Source organism: Parambassis ranga, chromosome 13, assembly GCF_900634625.1.
Source record: "Parambassis ranga chromosome 13, fParRan2.1, whole genome shotgun sequence".
NCBI classification, from domain to species: Eukaryota; Metazoa; Chordata; class Actinopteri; family Ambassidae; genus Parambassis; species Parambassis ranga.
The window spans coordinates 9229525-9248626 of record NC_041033.1 but is presented as its reverse complement, the minus strand read 5'-3'; the positions used below and the strand labels follow the sequence as shown (position 1 = coordinate 9248626).

The 19102-nt window shown below is 41.1% G+C and overlaps 1 protein-coding gene across 2 annotated transcripts; it reads right to left on the bottom strand.

Annotated features, from left to right (window-relative positions):
• Window positions 1–40: 40 nt before the first annotated feature.
• vaspb (vasodilator stimulated phosphoprotein b) lies at window positions 41–18723 on the bottom strand. Of its 2 annotated transcripts, XM_028418845.1 has the most exons (14): window positions 18255–18723; window positions 7877–8048; window positions 6344–6524; window positions 5749–5815; window positions 4369–4481; window positions 3828–4075; window positions 3507–3625; window positions 3352–3403; window positions 3181–3208; window positions 3036–3075; window positions 2782–2838; window positions 2036–2105; window positions 1664–1721; window positions 41–1579 (listed from the first exon to the last, which is right to left on the bottom strand). In XM_028418845.1, the coding sequence occupies exons 1-14, from the start codon at window positions 18257–18259 to the stop codon at window positions 1545–1547; spliced, it is 1245 nt and encodes a 414-aa protein (XP_028274646.1). In that variant the 5' UTR covers window positions 18260–18723; the 3' UTR covers window positions 41–1544. The 2 variants fall into 2 exon arrangements, with proteins under 2 accessions (XP_028274646.1, XP_028274647.1); XM_028418846.1 differs by lacking the exon at window positions 2782–2838.
• Window positions 18724–19102: the final 379 nt, after the last annotated feature.

Here is a 19102-nt window from a genome sequence, read left to right as displayed (position 1 = left end):
AGCAAACTAATGAAACTGCTATTACCACGTAAAACACCCGTTTTTTCTTATAACCAGATACGAATTTCAGCCCAAGTAAGTTTGTGCAGTCCAGGCAAAAGGTGATAAATTCAAAGAAATCTTAAAACAAGGAGCAAAAGAGGACTCAAGACAAAGTCATGCATTTCAAGAAGCAGCTGTATTCGACTATAAAGGCATTTCTAATCCAGTGTCTCTAAGCTGTTTTCTTTATATTTCAGTGTAAAAAGCCTAGACTCTATTAGAAAAAAGAAACAGTAAACCCAAAATAACATTTCATAAGAAAACAATCATTGAAAAAAAAAATGAAATCCCCATTCACCAGTCATTTCAATTAAAATAGAAACACCATTTCATTTTGCTAACATTTCCCTCAAAACAAATATATATTTTCCATATATATATATATTTATATATTTATATAGTTATTCTCAAGGCAGTTGGTCATGGCCAAATTAATTGACCTCATCATGGCCATTTTTTCATGTTTCTAAATTAGAAAACATAGCTAGTATGGAAGAAAACAACTTGTGGAAGCACAGTGTACAGTAGGACCACTGCACTGGCCAACAAATAATATCTCATTTTTAAGTGAGAGGGAAAAGTCTATCGAGGCAGTGTGGGCACACAGACACACTTCCTCTGGAACAAGTGCAATGAAAAGAGAATATATTTTCTCACACATCATAAAATTACAACACACTCCTCTTTCACAGCACTCAGGTTGTCCATCAGATTCCCTTTGCTTGTCTCCTCTTCCTCTAACATCTGTACGTCGCAGCAGTCAAGGCTCAAGTTGTGCTGCCTTAGTTCTTAGCCATTGCTGGGAGCTCTAAGTCCACTTGACGAAGATATTCTGCAGTAGTGAGGGAGTTATGTTCAGATCCATCCTCGCTCATTGTTGTTTTCTCACCTCCAATGAGAGGATAACATATCAGCCAATGTCTGTGAACATTTTTTTGCCAACTGAGAAAGAGAAAAAGATCCCAGCATCTTGCCATTACAGTAAAAATACAACAAATACACTGTCCCTGAATACTGTACTATCAGTAACTGGAGCGTCTGATAGCAGAAGGGAGAGGACACAAGTAGCAGGATTTCTGCAGCAGAGAGGGGTTACAATAATACGACAAATGGGAAGAGTAGTGACTGTAGTTATGTGCTCTCCAATGGTTCAGATCAACCCAGCACAGAGGATATGAGGGGACGGGATGACTGAACAGGGAGAGAGGTGGTACAGATGGGATCACCGCTGCAGTATCAATGAGTGATCGTCAAAAGTGCCGGACAGCAATGTAAGGAGGTTCCCTGGGTTACCGTTTACATGAAATGAATATGCATGTTGTACAAATAAGCACATATGCTCATGTGTTTATGTAAGCAAGAGAGACAAAAGAGAAAATGTGAAGGAGAAAAAAAGAGAAATCCCTGGGCTACATGAGAGGGTGCAGTGGAGGAGAGGTCCAGCAAGCCTCAGCCACCCTCCATCTATCACAATCCTCCATTACACCTGACACTCAGCAGAATTATGTGCTTCTTTTCTGAAGCTCTTGAATAAAGGCTGTAAAAAGAAGAGGGGATACAAGCATTAGGTACCTGAAATACTTCAGAATAAATTAAAATTAAGAATAAACAGAAATCTCACCTCCAATAATTTCCTCCTTGACTTTTTGGAGTTCTTTCCGCACTTCCTCCAAGATCTCCTGCAGAAAAAATTAGACAACTGTCAGTCACGGTGATTATTGCCGTTGTGTATATATAACATGTATGTTTACTAATGGTATAATTTACAATTACTAAAATATATGATATATGACATTTATATTCTTGTTTCACATTTCTGTTGCCACACAGTGATGCCTTCTTTTAGCATACTTCTGAACAGGGGTCAGCAAACCCAGTTTTCCCAAACTGGACTGCAGCAGCACTATTAGGGGAGGGGAGCTGAAGGAGCTACTTTGGCCTCTAGACATGATACCTTCCTTTAAAAGTATTTAATCAAAGTTTAAAAAATCACCTGTTTCATTTTCTCTAAATCAGAGTCATCCATTCCACTTGCATCATTATTGTTGCTTGTAGCCTTTGCCCTATAAGAAGACAAGTAACAGACAAAGACAAATGTTTTATGTTCCAGAAAAAAACCATTGTGTTGGAAGGGAAAACTATCAGCCACCACCAAATAACAGGATGGATGAAGGAACAGTGAGTGGAACATACACCCAGACATGCAATGAGATTAACCTACTATCAACCTATCTATACTCAAATATGCCAATAATTCATGAATATGAATGAATTAAACTGATTAAATAAATTTAGCAAATGCTCAGTGAAAACATTGTTTTTCAAATACATAGACGATGTGTACAAGTTAAAATTTATCCATGTTTAGACAATAGCTGCTGCACACATGCCTCAACTACAGTATATAGACAAGCTAAGCCAAAAAAGACAGATCTAAAAATAGTCAAGAGAGTGGCATAGGTTACCACAAGAGGATAACACTAGCCCTGAAAACCGCCATAAAAACAAATCCACTGCCAGGGTTCTATCTGACTGCTCAGTTTCCAGGGATGAAAGACTCAAGCTGGTAAAACTACAAGTCCCCTGGGTGCATGTCATTCTCTGATCCATTAGATGGAGCTATCAACTGTAAAATCTGTTACACCCAGTATATAGGTACCAGGGATGCTGTGCTAGCCTGGGAAGGAAAGAAAAGGCAAAGGGAACTGAGGTCATGAGTGAACTAGACAGCATGTATACCTGACACCTTGGCATACTGAGGAAGTGGAGTCCATGCTCTTGGGGATGGAGTTATTCCTGTTAGTGAGAAACACACTCTTCCCTTAGGATGACAATTCACACACAAAAGCACACTTGTCCGCAGGCGATCACAGATGGTCATAAAAGACGCACACATACACACACGCGCACACTAATGGAGGACTACTTGTAGGCTGAGACACTTGGGATTTATAGATGTTACAGCAAAAATAAATAACCATATCTAGGATTACCTGGTCATGGATGGTTTCTCCCAAGGTCTTCTAATGGAGTCTAAGAAGAAGGATGTAAAAAGAGAGTTAATATTTCAGACATTGTTTATTAGATATGTTATCGGAACAGGTGTAGGTGGCATGCTAGTGATTGTTTAGTTCTCACCACTTTGACCTTGAGGCTCTGAATCATCCTGTATAGAAAAGACAAGGGACCTCTCTTAACAGTGAATCACCAACAACCTTTTTTTTTATTATTTAAACTATCCATCAACTCCAATTTTCATTTTTTTTGCAGTGTTTAATAAAAATAATTTGACACAGAGCAGACCCTTACATTGTCTTGCGTCTTCACAGGTGGCTTCTCTCCAGTGTTTGCAGCTTTTCTCCTATTGCAAAAAGAGAATCACTTTAAGTTACATCATATACATTAGAAATAAAAAAAAACTCTGTGGCTCTTAGATATTTTAAATGACTTGTCATGTCACCCACCTTTGTGCCGCGACGGCACTCATCTCTAAGTATCTCCCTGCTCCCCCAATAGAGAAGTTGCTACTGCAGCTTGCGTCAGCTCTGACAACTGGAGTTGGAGGGGGGGCTACATCCTCCTGCTGAGGGCAGCAAACGACAAAAATCACAGATAGTGGTGTCACAGCTTTACACGTCTAAACACTGATAGTGGAACAATACACAGCAGAACCCTTGTGTATGTATTTAGACAGGCAGATCATGGATGAAGTAGCTACAACAACGTTGCCTTTAAAGGAACCTACAGTTTAGACAAAAGCAACAATTCCAAAATTTCATACCTACCTTGGATACTTTACGAAGTTTTGCACCTGCTAAGGCAGCTGCCAAGCCCCCACCTCCTCCTCCTCCACCGCCAAAGCCATCTCCTCCAGGGGGAGGCAGGGGTGGGGCTGGCGGAGGTCCTCCTGAGGGAGGTGGTCCTGGAGGGGGAGGGATGCCAGCAGGTGGAGGAGGAGGGCCAGGGGGTGGAGGAGGAGCAGGTGGAGGAGGAGGGCCTCCTGGGGCCATTGGAGGAGCTGGAGGAATATGGACTAAAGATAGAGAGGGACCATAAATTCACCATTAACAGTGCAAATCAAGATGCACACCAAAGACAGCACAGTGCTGGTAAGATAGATGAGAATCGTAGTAGAAGCTGGTGATGTATTGGTGCACTTAAACATGCATATGTTCCTTAATTTACATTAAAACTATGAAAGACATTTTTTTCACAGCATTAACAGATTTATGAAATCCTACGCAGCACAATTATCTGAAAAAGATCATGTAGAAAACACTGTACTGCATTGCTATTAAGTGTTGACCAGCCCAGGTGTTTCCTGACCTGCAGCAACTTGTCTTTCTCTCTCCAGTCTCTCCCTTTCCTGTCGCTCCCGCTCCTGTCTTTCTCTCTCCAGTCGCTCCCGTTCCTGCTGTTCCAGCCTCTGCTGCTCCAACCTGTGTACAAACATATCTGTTATAAGTCTATGTAAGCAGGCTACAATAAACCTGTGATTTAAGAGTTTTTTTAGTATACCAATACCAACTTCTATAAAACAGGATCACTATAACCTAAAGCTAAAAATAAAAAGCATGAACTATCCTCTAATAATATGTCAATGTCCTTCAGATTATTGGATTATATATGCACAACCACTGTTGTACCACAATACTGTCCACTTATAATTTTCGCCATCTGGTTAGAGAGCAAAAAAAAAAAAATCTGGATTTGTATTCATCATAGCAAATTTGTTAAAAGCATGAGAGGTGGATTTCAACGGGTTCTGATTAGCCTACCACTGAAAAGTCCACAGCTGGACAAGGCGGCATAATTTGAGCTGCCTCAGTTGACTACAGCTCCCTCCTCCTCCCCCCAACACATCTGTCACTTGCAACAGCTGTATACAGAACAGTAAACATACAATGTGCACAAATACCCACAGATAAACGCACAGAGACACAGAGCCAGGCAGTGACAATGATGGGCCAGAAAAAATGACATTTATTTATGTCTTTATGTCTTTTTCTTCTCAACTTTTTAATGCCAGTGGATTTTGTGAATGTTCAATAGCCCCTAAAAGCATTCATACAAATAACATCCACAAACACCTGCAGTCATACTGGATTGTAAAGGTTTTTTAATCCCTGTAAGTCACAGCAAGCCAGCAGCAAATGAAGCAGCCAGTGAGTTAACAGACAGCTCCACAGCCTATCACAAAGTCTCTCCCCAACTGTGCAGTATATCACCTTTTAGTCTAAATGAGATTAAAAGGTTAATGCCTAGTAGGCATGCATGGAGTCACAACAGCGTGTTTAGCTGTAAGAGCAGATAGACGGACAGGGTGACGGTGGAATTGATGTGAGATGTGTCTACCTTGCTGCCAGTATAACCTCTAACCTACAGGGGCTGCCTTGAGGGTTTAGCAGTGTCAAGCTAATGCCATCAAATCCTCTACACATGCATGTGTGTGCCACTGTGCCAAATGGACCACTGCAAAGCCAAGACAGCTTGCAGTGTCATCGATTGTTATGCAACTAAATCCGGGGGAATAGTTGGTTTGTATCATGAACAGAACTTTATCATGGCATTACACTACATCATCTGTGTGGTGAGGTCAAACAGCTTACTACAAAAATATTTTTAAACAAACACCAACATAAAACAGGATGCCAGTGACTCTTTATCAGAACTGAATTTTTCCAAAGATGGAGGCTCCTTAGGTACCTTCGCTGTTGTTCAAGCTCTTCTGGAGAAGGTCCATTTGACACTGGCCGGGGAAGGGTTGCATAGCCTGCCAAAAGACAGAAAATATGCCTACATGAAAAACATAAGCAAACACTATAAGTGAATTTCACTGCTCATGAACAACTCCCTTTTAACTGTGCTTTTACCGACACACACCTTTCCTACTCATGCTGTCAATGGTACAAATCTGTGGACTGTGAAGACAGCCATGATGGAAATAAAAAGGGTGATATACACTGGTGTAAACACAGTCTTATTACAGATTGTTCAATAAAAAAGAGACTGAATTTAACATGAACAAGAGCTGAGACGTGGATTATAGTAGAATGTGTGATAAAAAACACTTGAGTGAGAGAGGGGAATGAGGAGTATTTGATGCACTTCACAATCATAAATATCAGAATCAGAAACAGGATGGGCCTAGCATACCTTTGGTTGTCTTTAATTATTTAGAGTTTCTCTGCCTAAAATTCTAGCAAATAAGAAAATATCAGTTACTTTCACAAGTTTTTAGTTGTGTATATGAACTATTCTGTATGTAGAAAGGGCCAACTGGTGATGAGCATTCTTTCACCTGCATCTGCCATGGAGTTGAGGACATCCAGAGCATGAGCCATTCCACTGGCAAATAGAGTAGCATCCTCCTTGCTGCCGAAGTTGAGACCCCACACCTGTCGGGCATCCCGCCATTGGTGGAAATTGGGTGTGGCCTGGTTATACTTGAGACCTCTTACAATTGGACAATTTATAACCACCTGAGAGGGGAAAAGAGTGGATGTGTAAAGTGGACTGTGGTGATTTTACTATGTTCTAAAAACTTTTAAAATATTTAACCAAATCCAGGCAGACCAAAGTTGGAAATAAATTCAGCAAAGAAACAAAGGATGGCTTCAGGGAGCTGTTTCATTTACTAGAAAACTGTAAAAACTACTAGAATTCCACAAACCCACATCTCTACTCGTGTCTACAATTATGGCTTCATTTTTTTCCGGTGTATCCTGGTGTGTATTCCACCCAGCAGGTGGCGTAACAGCAGGGAATAAACGTAGGTTTGGAGCCTAGCTTGAATGTGCTGACATGCCATTTCACTATTTGTTTAACAGCCTCTGGAATCCACAGAGCAGAGAGAAGAGAAGAGACCCTGTCAGGGTGACTATCATAGGGAGCAACATGCAAACAGAGGGTAACAAGTTCAGCAGTAACTGCAGACAGTGGAATTTTCAAAACTCAGAAAATTATGTATTTCAACAGTGACAACAACAAAAAGGTTTTCCAAATGTAGATAGAAAAGTACAAACAGGAAGACAATGGGAAGATACGGCAGTACAAAGAAAATATAGGCATATAAATTGTTTCTAATTTGCTCCCTGCAGTTCTTCTTTCATCAAACATCAGCATGAACCAAGTTGCATGTCTCCATCAAACACAAATATAGAGTCCTTATTAGGTATCAGGCTTCTTCCTAAATTGTCACAGGAAATGGTTGAACAGGCTAACTATCTCACAGGAAACATCATCCACTTTAAGACCTGTCTCTGGGGAACACTTCAGAGTGCTGAATGTTTAAAGAAGGAGACAGACACTGAGACAGGAGGCGGCAGAGGGGTGTAGTCAAGAATAGACCCACCCAACACCATTTACTTGGAATCTGCCCACCTTTATCTGCTGAGGAGTCATAATCTTGTCATGCCATGGAAAACTCTTAGGGTTGAAAGACTTTCAAAGAATTTCCCCACTATGCCAAAATTATCACTTATTTATCATATGTGGGCATCAATGTAAATAAAAAGCATCCAAGACCATAGAACTTATGACAATGCCTCCTTAGTTATCTGCAATAAATGTATCACTGTAAATATTCTCCGTCAAATCAGGTAGTAACTGTGTGAATGAACGGACACTTGCAACGACAGACTGTCTCACACTTGTTCACTCAGACACTCTTAGGCACCACAGACACCCACAGGCCACATGACAAACACAGACGAACCACACACACGATTCACACTTCCAGAGGCAAAGTCACTCACACACACCCACACAGGCAAGAACATCAAACTTACAAACTCTGTCAAACACACAGTCTGCCCAAAGCTTGCAGATGTACCTGCTGGTCTGTCTGCATCTTGCGTCCCACTACCCTGAAGGCATTGTTGGTGGGGTTGTGATAGATCTGGACTCTGCTAAAGGTTTGGGGTCCAGTGCCTGCCGGAAGCCACTTCTTATTGCCATCGTCATAGATCATCACAGTGGCCCGAGCTTGGCAAATACTTGACTCACTGGAAGACAGAGGACAAATCAGAAAAACAATATTAAATTTACAGCACAGTGGCAGCGAAACCTAAGAATACATTTGTATACAAATATTAGACTTTTATATAAGTATAAACCAGAGCTTAAACTTTCTTCACACCATACATCGTATTTTAAGCTAATTAATAAAATACAAAAACAAAAACACAAAGATTTATTCAAATAAGACAAAATAGTTTAGTGTAGTTTACAGTGTGGACTGCAGCTGAAATGGAAGAAGCAAAAATAAGTGAAGGGGGAACTGGAGACACCGGATGAACAAATGAAGGAAAAACACTATTATAAACAGAACCTTTTCATAGATAAAAGCCAGTTTTCCCAGACCAGTCTGACCTCATTTTGACAAACCCAGTGACTATGCATGCTCTAATTCTAGCATGCACTGACATAATGTGCACCTGACTCATAAAATTAGTTTGTTTGACCTAGTGAGGGCATCTGGCAGAGACATTATAGAAAAGGACACCAAGTTTTATAGACTTTTACTAGCATGAGTATCAGATGATGATTGTATACATGTCTTTTCCATCTGTGCAAGCGTGGAGCAGAGAAGACCATATCCGACATATGTTCTCTCTCTCTCTCTCTCTCTCTCTCTCTCCAAGTGTTGATTTTTACTTGGAGAAACAGATTAGTTTGATCCCAAACAAGATGGAGAGATAACAATGGAGGCTGACAAAGACAGGAAGTTGTGCCGAGCTCAGCCGAACAGACAAGGCAAAGAAATCTTCCACCTGCTCTACATCAACCTCCACCTCCACACACTTTGTAAGAAAACAGTCTCATGCACTGAGATCAGTGACAAAATATTTATTTATAGCTCCTTGCAGGCAGAATAGACAAAGTTACTCCACATTCAGACATTGCATTCACTGCAGTTTAGGCATCAGTGAAGCAGCAGTGCTTGGGCATTTACTCGTGTTTGTGTGCAGAACAACAAAAGAAAATAAGGCAAGGGAAACCAGACCAGGTTCAAATAAATACAGTTATTTGACAGCAAAGGGGTTGATAGAAGGCACAGACAGAACAAAGGTGACTATCAGTTCCATTTTTTTTACATCCTCCCCCCTCCTCTTCTTATTCTTTACCCCCCATGCTCTCCCTAGTCCCATAATCCATGTCTTCCACCTCTCTCTCCATCTGTCCCACCCGTGATACAATCTGCTGCTTCCTGTGACAAAGCACCAAAGCCACAACCCACTTCCTGCTGCCAGCACTGCCTAACAAGGACTGCTTCAGCCTAAACATGGATCCACGTACACACACTTAAAGGCCCTATATTTTACTACAAGTTTATAACATCCTTGTTTGTAATCAATCCATGTTTGTGATTACAGAACATGATTAAATTTGTTTTCTTATAGGTCAGTTAGCATTTTGGAATTGTTCCACAAATATCCCCATAAAACAAGACCATTTCTGGTAGAAACAGTCAGTAACTTTAACTGAAATTTGTCCGAGTAATGGAGGGCAGTAGTACAGGGCAGTGTTTTAAAACACAGCAAACAGATTTGTGTTTGCTGTCAATCACACAAGAGGGTATTACACAAACTTCAAAACGCCTTCCTGTAATTGTGTTATTTGGCACACGTCTTATCATAACTGTGCCCACAGTGAGTGTTGCTCGAACTTCTCATAGCGACATGGTCTTTTTGGTCATCTCCAAACATTTGCACACATTCTATTTCACGATAAATATTATAATGCAAAATTAATTAATTAGGGATGATTTAACACTATGAAATGTTAAGACAGGTTAAAAGTAAAGAAAATAATCAAACTAAAAATTAGTGTAACAGGTTGAGGGAAGTTCAGGATCAGAGGGATGTGATCATGTCAAATGTGTTTGAGAAAGTTTCAGGAGAACACATTCCTGTGAACACTGCTACTTGGAGAGTTATACAATACTTTAACATATGAATTCTGAGCCTTTGCTGTGGCCTTAAATCTTTCAGAAGGCCCACTAGTCATTTCAAGCTGGTTAAAACCACCTATGGCTGGACAGACAGTGCTGCACTGCTCCCTGATTGCAACTGCATTGAGCATGCTGTTGATGTGTGGGGCAGAAATGGCTTATGGGAACTGGGAGGGGACAGAGGCTGGGACTGGGAAATGGATGCATATTTAATGGCAGCGAAAGCGAGGGCTCAGGATCGAGGCTGAGAGTGAGCAGCTGCATTATTGATAGAACTACGGACACTGAGACTCTAAAAGCATGTGTGACACACACACCTACAGGCACAGACTTGCACACACACCCTCCCCACCTGTCAACTTGCCAACACGTGTGTCAGTGTTGACCTGGTCCACTGGGTATAGCAGGCTGCTGAGGGTCTGCGACTGGGTTGGACTGGACTATGTCTTAGTAGTGTTAGTAATACTGGAATAAACCAGGGCAGGCATGGCCATAAACAATCTATTCCTTGGACAAAGACAACCAACTCACTGGTAAGGACACTGAAGCTGGCTGCGTAGCCAAGCTAACCAAGTGACCAGTTGACATAATTGGTTTTCTCTTAAGCACAGATAGGTCACTGGCTGATGCTGACAGCAGGGATTTGAGTTACTAACCTTTAAAATACCTTAAGCAACAGGACTTGTTCAACAGAGGAAATGTTCATCAGCATGGTATGAGAATTGTTCAGTTTACTGAAGCTGAACCTAGTCTGTCTTCACTTATCACTTGTCATTATTACAGCCAGAGTGAGTTCCTTATCCTTCTGTGGTTTTGTTTTCTTGGCCAGTAAGGGGTTAACAGGAAATCGCAGTGCATGGCTGGGCCACATGCTCTCTTGGAAATGTCTGTATAAGGCTGTGCTCTCAGAGCTTTTCTCCAAATGTGCTGGCAAGTACAGTCAGGCCCAGTGGCTCTGTCTGCTCAGTCTTCTTTCTCTTACCTGACCCTCCCAACGTGCTTCTCTGTCATTCTTAAGTTCTCTTCAAATCGACTACATAATTTGTATAATGAATAGATCATAGTATGACAACAAAATGACAAACATCAGCAGCTATAACTGTGTTTAGGTCTATTCCAGGGAAGTGATTCTCAAAATTCACAGCCAAATATAAAACAAAACAGGTGTCACATTTAAATTGGTTGGTGGATGCGCCTCAGCTCAGATGAATGAACCATGATTAATATCTCATCTTTTTCCTGCTATAAAACATCAGTGACACAAGACAGCGACTGAAAATTCACTTAAAAATGTCTCTGTGGCCCTTCCTCCAGCCTGACATTTAATAGAGACATTCCACACATGATGATCGCAAATGAAACACCCAGGTGGATTTCCTGTATTTTTAAATGATAAAGTGATGAAGTAAAAAACCAAAATTGTTGATTTTATACATACAAATGTAAATGATCTATGTATACACATATATGGTATAATATAATATCGTGAGAGTTTATTCACAACTGAAGAGTAAACCTTTCTGCTGCTGCACCTGAATGGTTTGTCACTAGCTTGGGAAGGCTCAGGCTCAAACTGTCACGCAGCTGTTGACAGAAGTGAGAAAAGGAAGCGTTAATAGTGACAAGCCAACATGTGCCAGCACGTGAATGCTCCTCTTTGGCATGTATGGAAAGGGAATATTTGCTTTTGAGTCATTTTTGATTTGCACATCATTAAAATCTAGGTTTTATAGGTTTTCAGATTCCAATAATAACAGGGTTTCAACACTTTTCAAACATTTTCTCAGGCACCAATGAAATGACCATGCATGTTAACAGAAACTCTAAAAATACCACATTAAGAACATTCACCACTCAGGTTAAGTCAGCATTCAATACATTGACCTGAGGTCATGATGGTGGAAAATTCTTGGACACAAGGAGCCCATATAACAGCTTGTTGACGAGCCTGATCATCTGACAGTACACTGTCCTCGTGTCACCCCATGTACATGGATGTCTGTGACGATGGATGACTCTGAAAGAAGCCTACTTGAACTTCATACATCCTGTGAAAACTGTTCAGCAGTCGTCCTCAAGGTGCAAGATAAGTTTAAGTAAAAAAAAAAACACTTCCTGTTGTACCGATACAGCTGCCATCATAAACGTTAATGTGTAGCTTGATGTCCAGACTGAGTAAACGCCCCACTGACACAGCTTATTTTTATCCTCTTATTAAGTGGATATGGAAGACAAACAGATTCTGAAAATACTCTTTAACCAGTAAGTACTTTTTGAAACTTTAAAAACAAACTAATGGACTGAAAAGGTGCTGCTGCCCCTTTAATCTCTTAACCTTCTTCTAAATTAACTCATTCCATCTTTGTCCTTTTCCTTAGGTCTGTTTCTTCTCACACAGGTTCTAGCATGCTGGAAAAAGCACACACAAACATACACACTTGCTGCAGGCTACTGCTTTCTGCCTCCATGAATCAGCCACTCAGAAACAGGCATCCAGGCTATCTCAGCTATTCTTAAACTTTTCTTCTTAAGATCTCTGTCAGACATCTTCAGCTGTAACTCTTCTACTAAGAAAACCCTTCAGCATTCTTTGAGCACTGACTCATCCTTTGCCAAGCATGGAGCATTGTGGAAAAGTTGAATAGACATTAAGCTAAAAACATTCACTTTGTTGTGGGAGCACTTCAAGAGCGGAGATGAATTCCTTCCTGCTTCTGAGGCAGTGTAAGCTCTGTGTGTGTGTGTGTGTGTGTGTGTTTACAGGGGTGAGGGGTTGTTGAGGGGCAGAACTGGCACACTCATTGCCCATATTTGGAACCGTCTTACCTCTGTCCCCCTCACTGAGCTCAATTCCTTTTACAGGTTCGAGCACATCCTCCTTGACTCAGGCCAAGGAGAAGGCAGGGCTCCCTCACTGGTGAAGAACAATCCACAGCTGCCCTGACTTGTATGCCTCTTTACTTTACACTGCAGAAAAGATATCCCTTTTTAGTGTAAATAATACTTCCTGTGTCTCACCAACATTGAGACATTAGTACATGGACGTCAACCTTAGACCAACAACACAAGAAGTGCCCAGGCCACAAAATCTAGCTCCTGATTTTAACTTTTGACAGGCAAAAAAACCCAAAACAACAAAACAACAAATACTGCGAGCCTCCTGTAACATCCAACACAGCAAGTAGATACACGAAAAACTGTTTCAGTAAACAATATAATGTGAATCACCGTTCATGCAAAAATGGTCCAGAAGAAGTCAACAGATAAGCCTGGAAACGTTGCAAACCTGCAGTGAAAATTGTGTAAAACGTAGGATAATGTTGGCCCTCGATATTACCTAAAATAAAAGTAGTGCACGATGTTAATATAAAAATGCTGCCTAACACTAAAGAAGGTACTAGGTTTACTAGCTTTGTCCATCAGCAGTCATTGTCAGCCCTGATACATGGAGTTAAAAATCAAAGGGGCTGATGGATAGAAATGTTTAAAATGGCGGACAGCATACGGCTGTTTTTATACTAACTGGTGTCCATTATGCTCCATTAAGCATTGGACCCCTTGTGAACCCACTGTATCTTTATGCCCATTAACAGTGCTGACCATACAGTCTATGGCTGGCATTTCTGCCCACAGTAAGCTCTGGTTTCACTACAATGTTAGGCTGAGTCTCCATCAGCTGGGATGATGTCACTCGGTTACTGCACATAGACCACAGGGTTTGTAGATGCGTCTTTCAGCTACCATAGAGCAGTCTGTCCTGCTCCACATCACAGTGATGATCACTAGATCTCTGCTAAGGAGAAATCCAAGCTTACATACAGAACTTTTAATGCCCCTATATTCTTAGACAGATTAGTATATTATATTCACACATGGCCTATTGAGAAAATGCTTGAATTCTTGTCCATCAGGTAGACGTCTGATTGGACATCACTTGTGCCAGTGCCATAATCAGCCAACCCAAATGACAAGAAAACCAAAGATTCCTTCAATATCAAATGGCAACCACTGATCTCTGATCCCAGCATGCATCAGTCTACAACTATACGAAAAGTCAGAAAAACAAGTGTGTATTACAGCAAATCCTAAATCCAGAAAGTTAAGAAAACAGCTCATGAACATTTTTATGATTTCTGCTTGAAGAGGATAGATAAATTACATAAATAGTTGGCCATCACTGTTTGCCAACTGACTAATTCAATCCTATTTTAGCCCTAGATTGATTCATACAAAACACTGCCAAACCTTGATAAAAACCTACAAGAAATTGGCAAACATAAAAACAACAGGTTGAGTGTCAACCATAATGGCAATTCACACTGAGGCTGTAAACACACGCAACATGGTTTACATGCCGACTAACAGAAACAGTTTCCTAAACTTCAGGCTAATGTTTATTTAGACAATGGACAGTCTCCAAAGAAATGTTTACCTCCCGTTTTCCATCTGTACCAGAATTGACAAGTAGACGAAGTGGTGGACCAAGTTAGACCTATTTAAAATTTTTCATTTACAAGTACACTGTTTAGCTTTAAATTTCAAAACGAATCTCCCCGGGACAATAGCTTCAGCATCAGTTTAAAAACAGTGAGCTCAATGACCAACTAGTTAACGATCGGTGAACACTGGCCAATTTAGGGTAAGGGTTACATTCAAAATAAGCAGCGAAACAAACACTATAAAGAGAGAACAGCCTGGAGGCAAAATTAGAGATGAAAACCATCAGCCGCCACCACTACAGAAACTGATTTGTCACTGAGTAGACAATAGAGTATTTTGTATGTCGAGCAACTCTTGCAGCAATGCGTCTAATCCAAGAGGCAGGCCAGCATAATGGCCTATTTATGAGTACGAGAGGTTGGAGGACCAAGAGGGGTAAATTGTTTTGGGGTTGGGGGGTGGCGTTGAGGGAGACAAACCATTTTTAATAATGGAGAATGAGGAATGATGAAGCATGCAGGCTTTGTAATCATTTAACCACAGCATCACGGCAACTGTACAGCCACCCACTATGGAGTCTTTTGAAGTGCATATCGACATGCAACTCTTTATGATGCATAAAATAACTAAGTCATTATTCTTAATCCATTACAGATAAGAATTCCCACCAGCACACCCCAATTGCTTCAAATTGTTATAGTTTCTGGGGTGAAAACTAATTTTTAAAAGCTGTCATTTTATGGAGATATGTTCCATTGTTTTCAGGTACAGTGCATCTGAACAAAGTCATCTTCACATATAATACTGCACTATACACAAACACATTTTGAGTTGCACACTACCATTGTTAAGAAACAATTTTAAGAAGAAAACAATGTGACTGTGGAGGGGAATTAGGAGAACAAGTGAAGACATGAACAATCAGAATCTCAACACAACAGAAACACATGAATATTACACAACACCACAGCGGGAACATGCCTCTGTGGCAACGCTAATGAGTTTCATCTTGTTATCCTTATATGCACCAATATTGCTAAATGCCTTAAATACCTGCTTCTCGTTTGCTGGCACATAAGTTTGAGTGGCTGAACATTTAAACAGAGGACAAAAACAGCAAAACTGCAAAATTCAATGTTGCATTCCCCCTCTACTGAGTGCTGAAGCAGAATAATGCTATAGTAGAGACACAAAGGAGACTGAGGGGGAGGCCGTTTCAGTGCTTTTAAGACTGATCAATAATAAGCCTGTGTCAGAGTGTATAGAGAAGAGGAGGAGCTCAGACTGGCACTACTTCCACACATGTAGAGCTCCTAACTGAACTCAGGATGCTCATGAGACTGTAAACAGTCTGGTAAGTAGATGCATTACACCTGTCTGTGTTCAATCACACTGTGTCTGTTAATTCTTATGCCTGCGGCAGCCACACTGCTGTTGTCAGATAAGTCAGGTCTTTTAGTCAACCAGTGAGTCACAGTGGGAGATTAGCGTCAACTCACTGATGGTAAACGTGAATCATGATGCAGATAGATGCAGTTCTTGTGCCACCTAACCCAAGAATAAGACTTCTGCAGTGTAGATGCAATGATCACAAAAGACAATGTTGTTATTCATTAAGAAGAAGAACAACAAAAAAGCATCCATTTTCATTTGGAGGTGCATTTAAGGTGGTCCCTGCTTTAAGGCTGAAATGACAAAGCATTACTAAGCATCAGCTTCACAGCTGGATGTTTTGCTGAACAATTTTCTCAGCTGTGTCAATTGGTGAACTTTTGACCAACTGACTGCAACCTCTGTGTCAACATTTACATTCCAGACAACAATGAACATGAGAGGAGCTGCATACCAGTCATTACCTATTATACAAGATGGCATGAGCTGCTCAGGCCACAATGGAGGACCACACAAAGCAATGTCCAGTTAAAGTAAGAGCTATAATCATCACCTAACACAACTAACCTTAATACAACAGCTAGTGCGCCAAAACTATGCGTTTTGGCGCGCATGGTTAGGTAAGTGTTTCAAGAGCAGTATGACAATAAAACTGTTTGCTTATCTTAGTGCATAGTGGATAATGATTTTATGATGGACAATAGAGACAGGACAGAGTCTTGACATGATAAGGAGGACAACCAAAACCTCACTTTTCTCTGCAATGGAAAATGTACAATTGAATGCACGCTCTGTTCAAATGACCCCACAGACACATGTATTTCCTATTTCCAGCTCTGATCAGTCTGATGTAAACATGTCAACAATGGGAAACACCAATTTCAGCCTCTATTTCTGGTGCACTTTGTACCATCCTAAACACACATTTTAGATACATGATATAGTTCAGTATGCCTCCATGCCGCTTAGGACTTTACTAAGATTAGAGTCTATGAGAACAGGCATGTGTTCATGACATGAACAAACTCCATAGTGTTGAAAGGGAATGAAAAAGAGTGTGTTGGTACTAGTACTTCACTCTGTAGGAAACTACAATAGCTGGTAACTGTGGACCTGGGTCGTTAAAGCTACGTAAGTTATCATGGTGTAGGACTTAAAGGTACAGTGTCTGTCTACTTTAGCCATGAGACACACAATAAAGTTATTGCTCATACAGTAAAAATCTGTTATCATGACAGTCATGGCCTAGTTTGTATAGCTTTGCTTACTACATTGTCTGTTATGTAAAGTAGGTAACCAAAGTAATGTTCGCTGATTGTTGCATTAACACAACATTAGAATAGTACAGTTAAAGGATTACCGCAGCTAAAGTCCCTCCTGTTCCTGCAGTAATCAAAGTTACCAAGCAGAAATATGTGCAAAACAAATAAAAACCCGGGACCAACCCATGCGTCTGAGCTGCAATATATTGTTACACAAAGGGCAGTGCAATAGGTTAGAGATAAAGAACTAGTCACTCAGGTTATCAGCCCCGCACCACCACGCTCTGCTGCACCTCACCGTCCAGAATTAAACACACAAGCCCTGAAATGGCAAAAACAGTTCAGCCCGTTTCTGTTGAAATGTGAAAACAGTGAGGGGGGGAAAGCAGCTTCAAAGAATATAATTGCAGACTGCACAGGTTGTGACAAGACATGGAATTTGTAGTCGTGAGCCTTCCACCTTATGCACTCCTCTGCACTCCCAGAGGGAGGAAAACAGCAGAACAGGGGTTGGTTTTTAATGTGTCTGCGGAATGCATGACATGATATAAACAGCACATGCATGTGGAGCAGCAGGCAACCAAGTGATTACCGTGCAGCTGAAGGAGCCCCTTTTAAAGGCATGAATCCACCCTGTTGGAGTGCCTTTGAGCAAGACACTGACACCCTTTTCATGCTCCATATATTAACGTGACCTCTGACCTCAGTTATGAATACACTGTTGTTCAACTAAGAGGTTGCATGGTAGTGGCTGAGTTTTAGGCACAATAAGACTAAACTGGAGCAGCAAACCAAACAAAGTGTTGGAAACGGACACAAAAGTATGTTGTTCTCATCTGACCTGCTCAACTACCCCAACTTGTGAATATTTCTTTAAAGCAGCCTTGCTTGAACAGGTAGGCTATAACTAGGCTTTCATTAAGACCAAATGGTTCAACAAAGATCACAAAAACACGATACAAACTATCCCATGTGTCCCTGTGGATTCAACTTTGAGTTATTTCTGAATGAGAAAGGGTTCAATGTGAGAGAAACAACTGCTGTGGCGAAGCAGGCGGAGAGAGGTCATAATTTAACAGCCGCCTTTGTGAACTAGTAGCCGAAACACAGAATGTAGCTTGGAAACACAATGAACATGAAGGGATTTGAGCCGCTTTACCCACCTCATTGTTCGGCCGGAGTGGAGCTCCTCTCCTCGTAGGCAACTTCGGCTGACTTCAGAGGTGAAGCCTGGTATTAAAAGTCAAATCTGAACTGACATAAAAAACGAGAGAAAAAAGCGCACCTACACCCGCAAACGGGGTAGCCACAAGCGGGATAAAGAAGCACACCTCGACGATTTCCTGGTTGTGAGGAGCGGGAGAGGAGGAGGAGAAGGAGGAGGAGGACGAGGAGGAGGAGGAGGTGGGAGTAGATACAGTAGTGGAACGGGCTTGTCAACTCCAATCACTCTCCCACATTGGCTTGTACAAGCTAAACAAATGAAAGCAAGAGGAAACGCGGCCACAACCAAAACTTCTCTTCTCGCTCTTTCAGCAGGTTTAGCGCTCTGTTTCTGGAGTCCGGGGCCGTATGTCCGCGCCAGGCTGTTCTCGCTGCCTCGGTGGGACTGTGTAAATTCATTGGAGTGTGGCCCAACCCGCCAGCTTCAAAGTAGGCTACTATCCCACGGTGCGTTCAAGCTCACCTCGTAAAACACAGGTTCAATAGTTTGGGTGGCTTTTTCATGACCGTTTTATGAATTTAAGAATTAGGACCAGAACATAATAATTATAATGGTAATAAAAATCCAATATTATAAATAGCAGACGTTTGACCGCCACCAAAACACCATAAAATGCCTATTACACACTATTTTGTGAGTAGCAATAATCAATCAGTCTGCTCTCCTTCACTTTTGTATTTTCTGCCATTACTTTTTACGGCCTGCAAAAAACCATAATCCATAATCTGAGCATTCATTGCGTAGTTCTAAGTGTAGGCTGTTTTAGGCAGATAGAGTTTTACAGCC

Coding starts and splice junctions, on each gene's coding strand:
- vaspb (XM_028418845.1), bottom strand. Junction 6,525..7,876: donor AGATGCAGACAGACCAGCAG/GTACATCTGCAA, acceptor TTCCCCTCTCAG/GTGGTTATAAATTGTCCAAT. Junction 3,209..3,351: donor CTGTGAAGACGCAAGACAAT/GTAAGGGTCTGC, acceptor TTTTCTATACAG/GATGATTCAGAGCCTCAAGG.